General features: G+C 39.6%; 1 protein-coding gene and 1 long non-coding RNA gene across 2 annotated transcripts; one reads left to right on the top strand and one right to left on the bottom strand.

Annotated features, from left to right (window-relative positions):
* Positions 1 to 1698: 1698 nt before the first annotated feature.
* On the top strand, positions 1699 to 5070 carry LOC113709654 (uncharacterized). Its single transcript, XR_003452761.2, has 2 exons — positions 1699 to 3677; positions 4745 to 5070. It is a non-coding gene; the product is annotated as an uncharacterized lncRNA (long non-coding RNA).
* A 2382-nt stretch (positions 5071 to 7452) lies between these two features.
* Positions 7453 to 11941, bottom strand: LOC140014832 (mechanosensitive ion channel protein 6-like). The gene is made up of 5 exons (XM_072066348.1): positions 9841 to 11941; positions 8873 to 8996; positions 8469 to 8762; positions 8128 to 8330; positions 7453 to 8002 (listed from the first exon to the last, which is right to left on the bottom strand). The coding sequence occupies exons 1-5, from the start codon at positions 11790 to 11792 to the stop codon at positions 7714 to 7716; spliced, it is 2862 nt and encodes a 953-aa protein (XP_071922449.1). The 5' UTR covers positions 11793 to 11941; the 3' UTR covers positions 7453 to 7713.
* Between the last annotated feature and the right edge of the window lie 285 nt (positions 11942 to 12226).

Here is a 12226-nt window from a genome sequence, read left to right on the forward strand (position 1 = left end):
AGGTCACTTAGTCCATTTCCTAATGTAACTTAGTCAAAATCTCAGACTACTAAACCAGAAACCAATTCATCGGCTGTTTAAACGCATTATGCTGTAGCGGACCTAACTCAGTGTACACAAGTCCGAATCAGGTTTTCTTTGAGGCATTTTAAAGCTACTTCAGAACACTACAACTTTTATGTTTTGGCCCAGAGCTAAATCATAATGGATCCTGGTCAAAAATCGTGATAAACTGGACTAAACTGAAGAAACGGACTGCTGGGAAATTCTTAAAACAGTAGGGGTATTTTGGACTTTTCACGACCTCCGTTGCTCCGATTGAGCTGAAATTTTACAGGCACCTATAAAATGCCATTCTATACAACTTTCCTTCTTTGACCAAAGGCCAAATCGGCCTCTAACATATAGATACAATTTCGGACAGAATGCTTGGGAAATTTTCCAGAAATCTGGAATTTTTAGCTCTAAGTGTAATTTCCTCAAATTTCTGGTTCTAATCACCACTAAACAACCTTATATAACCTTAATTGCAACATTTACACATCATACATCACATTGAGCAGAAAATCAGAACCCCTAGTTCATCAAATAAATTGGGGAAAACCTCTAAATCATGCTAATCATCCATGATTCCACCACTATAATCAAACTACTAACTTAATTTAACAAAATCAAAAGCAAAACTTAGAGAGATGAGTTCTCTTACCTTGGTTAGAAGTCTCTAAAAGCAGCCCCAAGCTTTCCTTTTCCAAACTTTCACCACCAAACACTAACTAACCACTCAAAGACAAGATTAATCGGTTTCTTTTGTTTGATTTCTCACTTTGTTGGTGGATTGAAGAAGAAATGGAGAAGAGTTTTGTTTTTCCTCTCTTATTCTTACTCTCTCTCTCTCTCTCGGCTCTTGGCAGCAGAAAATGAAGAGAAATGAAGCTGATTTTTGTCTTATAAGGAGTAAGAAGGTTAGAGTTAATTAAGACCACAATTTGGCTAACACTTGGACAATTCTTAGCCACTAATTTTTCTCTTTCTTCCCCTTACTTATAAGCCACAAATTTCGGTCCCCTTAGCTGTAATATAAGAAGATATTTTGGCTCAAATATCAATAAGCTTGTGGTGCAAGAAAGTGGTGGTCCAGTGGTGCGTTCAAACGGTAGTGCGCGGGACCCGCCGGTTCACGCCGTTTTTCTTAAAAACTCACGTACTAGGGTTTTTACTTCCCATTCACTAACCTTATTTTACTGCTACTACTCACATATTATTTTTCACTTAAAAGTCACTTTTAATCTCCAAATTTAATCCTTACTCTGTACCGAAAATTCATCCGGCGAAAAATCGCGAAAACCCTAATTTTACTCCAAACTTGAAACCAAAGCGTAAAACCTTATTTTCTAGGTTTATTTACACTTATCATGGGATAATTGGATAGTAGGGCTTTAATAAATGATAATCTTCAAATAAAAAGAAATTTTTAAGAAAACGTGAGGAATTTTCCAATTCCAGTAATTAAAATTAGGGTTTCAATTAAAATATGAGAGATTTAGGAAAACCGGTTAGTCACAAGTAAACTAGGGTTTTTGGCTACAATATTAGGGTTTCTAGTCTTTTAAACCAAAATAAGGTTTTAAATCAACCCAAAGAAATACACTTTAATATTTTCTTCACAAACAACCTCCTAATATTCGGGATGTTACAAATTTTCTGTAAAGCAATCCCAGGTCAGGCTGAAGCACTTATGAAGATTCTGGCAGAATATGAAAAAAGATCTGGTTAGATAGATAAACTTTGATAAATCATCTGTGTTTTTCAGGAAGAATTTAACTGAGGAGGAGTAAATAGAAGTTTGCAGGAGGTTGGGAAACATTTAGAAGGTTAGTGAAGGCAAATACCTTGGTTTACCCATGGTCATCACAAGATCAAAAGAACAACTCTTTGATTCATCAGAAATAGTTGTCAGAGAATGATAGAAAGCTAGAAGAATAAGTTATTGAGTACTACAGGGAAGGAAATACTTCTAAAAGCCATCACAATGGCTTTACCCACATATGCTTTGTCCTGTTTCAAGTTACCAGGAAAGCTATGTAAGGACATCAGTTCTATGATGGTTAGATTCTGGTGGGGAGAAGAAAATGAAAGGAGAAAGATGCACTGGTACTCTTGGAGCAAGCTTACTAAGGACAAAAACATAGGGGGACTGGGATTCAGAGACCTACAAGATTTCAATAAGGCTCTTCTAGGAAAACAAATCTGAAGACTAGTGACATGTCTCAATCTGTTGATAAGTAAGATCATAAAAGCCAAGTATTAACCAGACAACTCAATATTCCAATGCAAGGTGAGCCAAACAGCTTCATGGATATGGGAAAGCCTGATGAGTGTTAGAGAGGATGTGGGGAAGGGAATGTGGAGGAAAATTAGGAATGGCAAAAGCACTCGGAGGACAGCTGGATTCCAAATAACAAAGAGGGGAAACCTTCAACCAACAAGCCTCAGAACTATAGGTTACAAAAAGTGGAAGAACTGATAACCAACTTCAGATGGAATAAACATCTGATATTCAGAACTTTCAATGGAAAAGATGCTACAGAAATACTCAAAATCCCAGTTAGCTTGAGTGGAAGGGAACACTGCAATTTTTGGACAGAGAGCAATAATGGAAAGTACATTGTCAAATCAGCTTACAAGTTTTTGAGTGGAGGAAAGGATATTCAACATAAGGAAACCAGATGGCAAGGGGAATCAAGCATCACTGGACAAAGTAAGAAGGGATGGAAATGGATGTGGAAACTGAACATCAAAGCCAAATTGAAGAATTTTATGTGGAAATGCTTGAATAGAGCTTTACCAGTGAATGAACTGATATATTGTAGGACCAGAATGGGAGAGCCAATATGCCAGATATGTGGGGAAAGAGAGGAAACAACAGAGCACCTGTTCTTTTTCTGCAATCAAGCAAAGGAAGTCTGGAAATTGGTTCCATTGCAGTGGGATGGACTTGCAGATTACAAAGGAAACTTCAATAAGTGGTGGAATGGTCTACTGGAAGTAGAGCTGTTAATCGAACCGGGCAACTCGCGAGCCGAGCTCGACCCGGCTCGATAAGGGCTCGGCTCGGCTCGTTAACAGAGAGAAACGAGCCGAGCTCGAGCTCTAATGAGTACTCGTTTATTAAACGAGCCGAGAAGACTCGGTTCGTATAAGCTCGGTAGGCTCGAACGATAGGGACATTTTCATCATTTCAGCGTGTATGTGGTACACTAAGTCATCTCCCGTCTGCTGTAGCCCTAATTTCTCCTTTCCTCTTTTGGTATTTCGTTTTCCCGTCCCACAGGCCAGAGCCGTCACCCCAATCCCCGCAGCCTCCATTCTCACCGCCAAGCGCCATCCTCCATTCTCACCCCACCCCGCAGCCTTCATTCTCACCGTCAGCCTCCATTCTCCTAATTTTTTCTTTTCCCCTTTCTGTCAACTTTTTTCCCATTCCACACCTGCAGTCGCAGCCGCAGCCGCACCCTCTTGACAAAAGCAGCCCACTGAATCAAGCGACTGAATTCCTTCCTTGGCCAGTAGCTCGCCTGATTCTTGCCACCGTCACTGACTCATCATACGGAGCAGCCATACGGAGCCACCTCGGTAGAGCCAGGAGCCTCTACCATACCCCGATTCACTGCATTCTGGTAAGTAGTGACCCTGATTCTTTTTTTTTTTTTTCCTTTTCTTTCTTTGTTTTTGGGTTCAAGAATTTAAATTTCAATCAATTTAACAAGCACACATGTATCGAGCAGATTAGAATGTGCTTGGTGATTATATACTGATTGTTGTATCTGAAAAAGATGGTATTGAAGACTGGCAAATATACTAGTAAATTAATAGTGAATGTCGAAATTGTCTTCAAGTACTGTTTTTTTTTTTGGAGTGTTTGTTACAATATTTATATAGAATGATTATTGTTCACATTCATCGAAATTGTTCTATTTTCTATCGCTGGAGTTGGATGTTGATGTTAATAAACGAGATAATGTTTTTGGCCCTATGGCTGTTTCCAAGTTTTGCACTAATTAACTGGCCAAGGATGGTAACATCTGCATCAGTAGGTTCCTGCTGATTGCTATTTAGGTCATTAGTTTGTTTAATTAGTTTTTCTTTTTGTGGTAAGAGATGTGTGTTTAATTGGTACCAGTTCCTCTGATTTTCGTCTACTTAATTTCTTTTTTAATCACTTTTTTTTTCCTTTTCTTGAAAATTAGCTAGCAAATTTAGTATATATATCCACACACACACATATACTGGGACCATTATATGAAGACGTGGGAGAAATTGCAGCTCCGATTGCTATTCGATTATTGGTCTGGGCAAAGCCTGAGCATAGCAAATTTTAACAACCTGTGGCTTGATATGCATCACTCTGTACATCATTCATTGAATTAGCTTGATGAATTTGGTCAAGTTAATTACGATTAATCATAAGTTCCTTTAAGAAGATGAATGAATGGCAATAATTAATGCCACTGCCACTTAGACACTTACTGTCCAATATGTAAAAATCTTGGATAGCTGTCCCCATACAGCTCTGGGCTAGCCTGCTAGAATTAAATGAATTTAGGATCTATATATGGCTCCGCAGTCTTCATGGCCTAAAGAATAAGTCTCGCGTAAGTAACTAATTGGATGTTTTTGTTGTTGTTACAGTTTCCTTATATCTGATTTTGAAGAATTTTATAACTTTCTTACTTTTGTTTTGTAGGAATCACTTGATGCGGCCGAATCAATCACATTTGAGGAAGTTGAACTTCCTGAATCATTCACGAGCTGATTTGGTGGCTGTTGATGTTGCTTGGTGGCTTCTGATATGTTTGGTGGCTGTTTATGTAAACTTTTGATGTTGTAATCTGATATTTGGTTTGGACATGTTATCTGATATGTTTGGGGGCTGTTTATGTAAACTTTTCATGTTGTAATCTGATATTTGGTTTGGACATGTTATCTGATATGTTGGTGGCTGTTTATGTAAACTTTTCATGTTCTAATCTGATATTTGGTTTGGATATGTTATTTGATATGTTTTGGACATGTTGTAATCTGATTTGGTTTGGATATTGTAATCTGAGTTTTTATATTCGACCTGGCTTGCAATATTTGGCTTCAATTCGAGCTTGTGGAATTGAAGATGATATATTAAGGAATGTGCTCTTCTTTTGTCCGACTAAATATGAGTTTGCCAGGAACTGATATGCTCTCACCCGTAAACGAGCTCGAACTTCAAGCTCGACAGGACCGGCTCGATCTCAAACTCGAGTTCGAGCTCGAGCTCGAGCTCTCTACCTGTATATCGAGTCGAGCTCGAGCGCCTTGTGAAGCTCGAATTAGTAATAGAGCGAGTTCGAACTAGCTCGATTAGAGATTCGAGCCGAGCTCGATTGTCCTATGCTCGAGCTCGACTCGGCTCGTTTAACAGCTCTAACTGGAAGCAATAAGCAGGACTAATGGACAACAACACCAAGCACTTACTGTCAACATTCTCTAGCAAGTATGGAAAGCTAGAAATGAGAAGATGTTTAACAATAGATACCGTCACCCTTTTGAAATTGTACAGAAAGCTCATCTAGAGTGGTTGGAATACACTGAAGCCCAAAGTATAGACAAGCAAGTGAGCATTCAGGAAACAACAGCAAGGAACGAGGAAGAACAGCACAACAATGATGAAAGCAATCTGATAAACATTATAGTGGAAGTCAGCCAGCAAGAGGAAGGGAAGCCATTAAGAATTGAGATAGTGGCTAATCAGGGTTATAATACATATGCTGTCTGGGCCATAAGGGAAAGAAGCACAGGGGACAGCATTTTGGACTATGCTGAAGCGATCAAACCAACACTGTGTAAGGCTAGGGAGAAAAACTAGCAGGAAGTGAGAGTAATAGTCTCGCCTGCCCCGTTGATACGTTGCTTGAGGACGAACAAAGCACAAGATATAAGACTTTTTGCTGAGCTGGAAGACATCCAAATGCTAAAAGCTTTGTTTATGAAATGCTCATTCAGCTTGATGGATTACCAATGTAATATGATAAGTAGAAGGATTAGTGTTTATGCTACTAGCTTAGTGCAAGATGAGGAATTCTTAAGTCCTCAGTGTCTAAGGACACTATTGTAAAGTTCAGTATGGGCCTTTGCTGGAAGACATCCAAATGCTAAAAGCTTTGTTTATGAAATGCTCATTCAGCTTGATGGATTACCAATGTAATATGATAAGTAGAAGGATTAGTGTTTATGCTACTAGCTTAGTGCAAGATGAGGAATTCTTAAGTCCTCAGTGTCTAAGGACACTATTGTAAAGTTCAGTATGGGCCTTTGCTCAAGTTGTATAGCTTGTTTTTTTATATCAATAATATTTCTAACATTTTCGTAAAAAAATAAATAAATAAAGGACGCAAGATAAAAAGCGAACCGCACTTTTTGTTCTTCTATTTTCCTCTCCTCACTTGATAAATTCTAGGGTTTAATAGTAGTTTATCCTCGTGAACTTGAATTCTTGTAATAAACTTGTCCCCCTTAATTTTAAATATATACACTCTACGCATTCTTCATTGACTAGCCAAACATTAACGATGAATTTTTCATCCAAAATTTTGATAAAATGATATTAATGCCAATGTATAATGGTTGTGAAATGATGCTATACTTTAATTCAGAATATGGAAAAACATAGACTCACGTGATATAAAAATGAGTTGGTGTTTTTATGCAACAACAATACCTTGCTTTATATTTTGTTTGGATTCTATATTATTAGTGAAAAAAATTTTGAGATTCTTTAAATATGTTTTCCACTATACTTTTATTTTTTTTTCAACCACCTCTTTACCTCATATATATAAATGATATTAAAAAAATTACAGCAAAAAGGTTCTCAAATATTTTTCATTCCAAATGCACTAATTAATTTTATTTTACCTAAAGTAAGCACTACTATCAATACCGAGGTAAATACACACACTGAGATGTTTTTATTGCTAAAAGATCGAATAAGTAATGTAATTGTGTCCAATTGAATTCAGTTTTTGGTCAGGGGACAAATTAACCGCAAGGGATAAAGTGTATATATTTGAAATTCTACGAGACAAAATGTTGCTAGGGGCCAAATTCAAGGGAGTAAAGTGTAACTAACCCTGAATTTTAGGGTACTAGTAGTATTTCATAAAGCAATTTCGCAATCTTAACTTAAAGTTGTCCATTAATACTGAATTCTATACTAACGAACGTACTACTTGCAGAAGTCAAACAATTACCAATTGATATGACAACCTGTATTTCAAAAGATTATTTGAAGCTGATGCATCTTTTAAAGAAGTGGGATTAGTGTGTAGAGAGCAGCGTTATCAAGAAAGATTTATTGACTAAATTCTTGATTGTAACTACAACAACTAGTAGCAAAGAAAGAAATTGATGCTCTAAAAGGAAAGGAAAAATTCCGCATTGATTCTCTCTTACAAGGAAGAACAAGGAAGAATCGGAGTAGCACATTTGCAACTCATAATAACAATGTTTAAAGACAGACAAAATCGTGCAAGCAAAAGAGATAGAAACTCCGTAAATCTTCTGTAGTAGGAGACTTCTTCTGCATACGTAGGTTAGCATGTCGTGGAACCTAACCTGGACCTAGGCAGGCAATGCATCCCATAGTCAAATCCATGCTTCCTTTCTCTAGCTCTTTCTTGCTCAGCTAGAAGAAGTTGGCCAGGTCGAGGGAAACCTGTTGGAGTTAACAGGAGGCAGGGTGCGAACATTGATATCAAGGGGAAGCAAGCGGTAATCAATATCAAGCTCTTTAAAAATATTGATCATCTCTTCAATCAAAAGGGCTCTTCTCTGCCATCTTGTTCCCATGTCCTGATAATTCATTCTGTGTCTAATCCATACCGACATCTTCAGCCTGTTCAAGCCTTCCAGGTCCATCAGCACGACTGTTGGAGAGGAGTACCAATGCTCTTTCTTGCTCTCAACATAGCTGCATTCGAAGCCATTGGAGAAAACACACAAACAAATTTGTCACTGATCACTCCATAATGATCTTACAATCTAGGCTGTTAACATTGAGCCACTGCTCACAGAAATAAATCCCATCCATGTTACCTGATTATTCTTTGCTTCATAATGGCAATCTTCTCTGCTGGAGTTGCAATATGGACAACAAAATCAACTGAATCGCCCATGTCAGGGCTGCGATAATAGTTATGGATGGGTTTGGTTGCAAGAGTGCTGTTTGGGTACAGTATCTTCTGGTTGTCAAATCTCAGGAAGACTGTATTTAAAATGTTCATTTCTTCAACAACCATCTGAAATTATTAAGGAAGGCGCTGCTGGTTAAAGACTTGAATGCCTAAACATAAAATAAAATAAAATAAAAAAACAGAAACCTACAAGGGGATGCAAGCAAAAAAAGAAGGCAGTAATTGATTTCGTTCATCTGTTACCTGGACTCCATCTATCTCGCATCTATCACCAACGTCAAATGGATGCATCACAAATAAGAAAATGATGGCTTCGAATATTGTCTTGCATGTGTTTCCAAATATGAAGGCCACGACAACGATCTGAGAGCTTACGAAGAGCAAAAGCTTGCTTGTTGCAATTCCCAGTATTACGAGGCAGATAATCACGATGATGATACCAACTATTACGTTCACCATCTGATGAAGTTTATTAACAGCTGTTTTTGTATCATTCAGTGTCAATGCAAGTGCTTTCCGTTCTCTAAAAGCATTGACCTGCATGGAAGAGGCATAAAAGACTTAAATGTATTCCTTCTCAGTGTCAGCTAGACATCACAAGTTTGTACCATTTTTGGCCCTGCAAGGCATCAAATGATTAAGCATACCACCCAGTTCCTCAGGGACGCCCTGCTGATTTTTTCACTTTCAGGTGATCCTTCCACAATATTCATGATCTTCAAAGCCTCCTCCTCTCGCAAGAAATGCATCATGTCTTCTAGGTAGATGAATCTGCAATTAGTACGGAATTTTAATTAGCCATGATTCCATATATAAGTGCTAAGGCTAACTGAAGTCAGATAGTGAGTGAAGTGAATCAGATGAACCATCAAAAGGGTTATTGTCAAGAGAAAAACACAAGATTATAAGGAGTCATCGCATGGTTCTATTAAATGGTTCAACATCCAAGACCATCTCTCTGATAAAAAATTGTGCATGTCTCATACCTGATATCTCCATTTGAGACAAATTTCAAAATTCACATTCCATAAAGGATCAGAGGGAAAATCTACTACTAACTTCAACTATAAAATGAGCTGGTCTACTACCAAATTGTCTTCAAAATTTGCATTAAGATCAAGAGCCAATGTATGCGGAGATTACCAACTAACACCTTCTACGTACAACTTCTCTTGAACAAAACCATAGGATTATTATAACTGCCACCCGAACTTGTCTAGGCTCGAGTAATACTAGTATTCTCTGCTTTGCAGGATTAAATCTCCGAATCCCTTATTAAGAAATATATCAACATCAGACACCATCAACTTAATTTGAATCTACAAGACATGGATCGTTATGAAGCCTAATTTCCAATTCCTATACAAGAGAACAGAATTACATTACATTAGCTTTACTATATTTGTGCAAACAACTCAGGAAAATTGATTACATTAGTTTCAAGTGCTTTGGCTAAAAAGGAAACAAGTATAATAAGGTCAAGACATGAAACATGGAAGGTGATCTTTGATTCGGCGCAACTGGATAAGAGGCATTTTAGCTTCTAAAAGTCCGACAGAGTGCATGAAACGAAGATTGAAAAGATAAGGTAAAAGGTGGACTGATGTGAGCTTACTTAGCCCTGGGTTTTGCTACATTTCTGAATATCTTCCTTGCTGCAACTTTGGCCTCACACTCACTTCTAATCTGTGTGGCAGATTCGTCATGGTGAGAGCTGCCCATAATTTGTTCGTCCAGCGTAGACAGGACCCCATGTCTAACCATATTCATCAACCTCTTCATATTCCAAGCAGATATATTCTTGGGGTTCAGCCTGTGCAAGTCATCAATTGTTATACCAGGGTCATCATGATGCTTGGCCATTGGGCTGGAGATCTTGACACTAAGTGTTCTTGAAGGCCTTGGGGGTAGTCCTGCTGTTCCCATCAACTTTCCACTCAACTTTCCACTCTTAGCAGAGTGGAAAGCAGGTGGTCTAAGATCAGGCGGCAGAGTGGCACCTGCATTCTGAAGTTTCCAAACCTCATCCATCGTCCTATCCTCTTCCTCCTGAATAGCCTTTATCTCAATGAGAGGTGGCCCAGACAGCATCTCAATAACGTACTGATTGAACAGTGATTCTTGAATTCGATCGAAGAACGTGCTAACATGAAATGAAGAGGCAAGGACTTTGACCATCAGTGTCTTGACCAGCCATAGAATTGTTGCCAGCAGCATGCACACCATTAGCTTATTAACGAACCGTAGGAAGCTGTTACTTCCCTCAACCTTCTTGTCAAACAGGCACTGCCAGGAAATTAGAACCAAACCCAACCAAATGCAATTCTGAACAGGCTTTCTTATGCCATACACGAAATACAGAACCCTTTTGCGCAGAAGAAAATTCCTCTCGATGAGCAGCACCACTATTCTAATTCCCCAACCAGAGACTAACCTACCGCATATCAGAACAAGAACCAAGACCTCCCACTTCCACAACTGGAGTCCTCTCAGCTTCATTTTCTTCCACTTGGGAATGGCTAGAGTACAGGCCAAAGCGGACACAATTAGGAAAAGGCTAATCCATTGCAGCAGGGTGAGGGCATTAAGGTTGGCCTTCCTGTATTCCTCGGGAAGATCTTCGTCAAACAGCGGATCATCCTCTTCGTCATCCGGTGGCGCAGGCTGCTTCCCTAACATCCCCGAAGCCCTCCCTAACATCCCGGAAACCCTAATAGGGCCGGATGGCTTCCCAATCATCCCTGACCTTCTCTCGGGCCTCTCAGGGGACGGGTCTATTAACCTAGACTTAGTTTTCATCCTCCCTAACACACCGGTTCTCCTCTGTATTGACGTGCACCTCAGCACCTGAACATCATCAACGCCATTATGACCATCATTGCTGTTATTGGCATCCGTGTTCGATCTCCTATGAAACTCTTGCAGGGGATGCACCTTCTCATTATTTTCCTCCTCCTCCAACTCCTCGTCATGATCATCATCATCTGAGGATGACTCAATCTCCTTGCTAAATTGACGTCGTCTCTCATCGGGTGCGATATCAATCACTTTATGCGTAGGAGTACTACGATTCGACATTGCTGCAGGAGCCTGCTGGTAGGAAACTTTTAGCTCATAATCATCATTGTGATCAGCATTGCGGGTTTGGTAATCTCCGCTCAAAGGGGGAAAATTTGGAGGGTTGGGGTTCCTACGATTATCGTTGATGCTGGTGCAGCTGCTACGGCCATCTTGCTGATCTCGATGAAGCTCATCCACCTCCAGGTCCACATCCAATGACAACTCTGCACCGGCAGCTCTTTGTTTATTCAAAAACTGCCCAATTAGCTTTGACAGCGGATCCTGGACGACGACGTCCATATCATTGGCATTGGTAGGATGGTGGCGGTAATCGAGTCCTCCGGGGGAAGCCGAGTCGTTGTCTTTCCAGAATTCGATGCTGGGCTCCCTCCAAACCTGGTTGTTGGTGCCACCATGTCCAGCGTCGCGGGCATGATCAGGGCCGCCATCTATCTTGACAATGACTTCGCGGCGGTGGTCGTCGGTGGGGGAGGAGGGCGATGCCATTGTTGTTGGATGAGAATGATGATGATGATGATGATGATCAGAGAGAATGGGCTGTTTCTCGTGGTCAGGGGGTTCTGTGTTCTCAATGGAAATCTTTCTACCATTGGATTTGAAGGACCTGTTGAAAGAAGAAGAAGAGAAGCGATCCATATTCATCGATCGATGGTGTGGCTAAATTAAGGAGTTTCCAAATACTGCTAGCGTAATATCACCGATTCAGTTGTGGGATTTGGAATTTGTTATGACGAGGAAACAGAATAATTTTGAACAGCTTCTGCTCCCAATTTTGGTGATGGGGTTGTGCTGCATGGCTTCATTTGCATTGCAGGGGGAAAGTTTTACATTATAAGATAATATGTTTACGTACGTGGGGAAAGAATGAATATGGCAAATAACTAAATAATAGTACGTACTACTAGCTTCTTCTTTTTTTT

Source organism: Coffea arabica, chromosome 9e (assembly GCF_036785885.1).
Source record: "Coffea arabica cultivar ET-39 chromosome 9e, Coffea Arabica ET-39 HiFi, whole genome shotgun sequence".
NCBI lineage: Eukaryota > Viridiplantae > Streptophyta > Magnoliopsida > Gentianales > Rubiaceae > Coffea > Coffea arabica.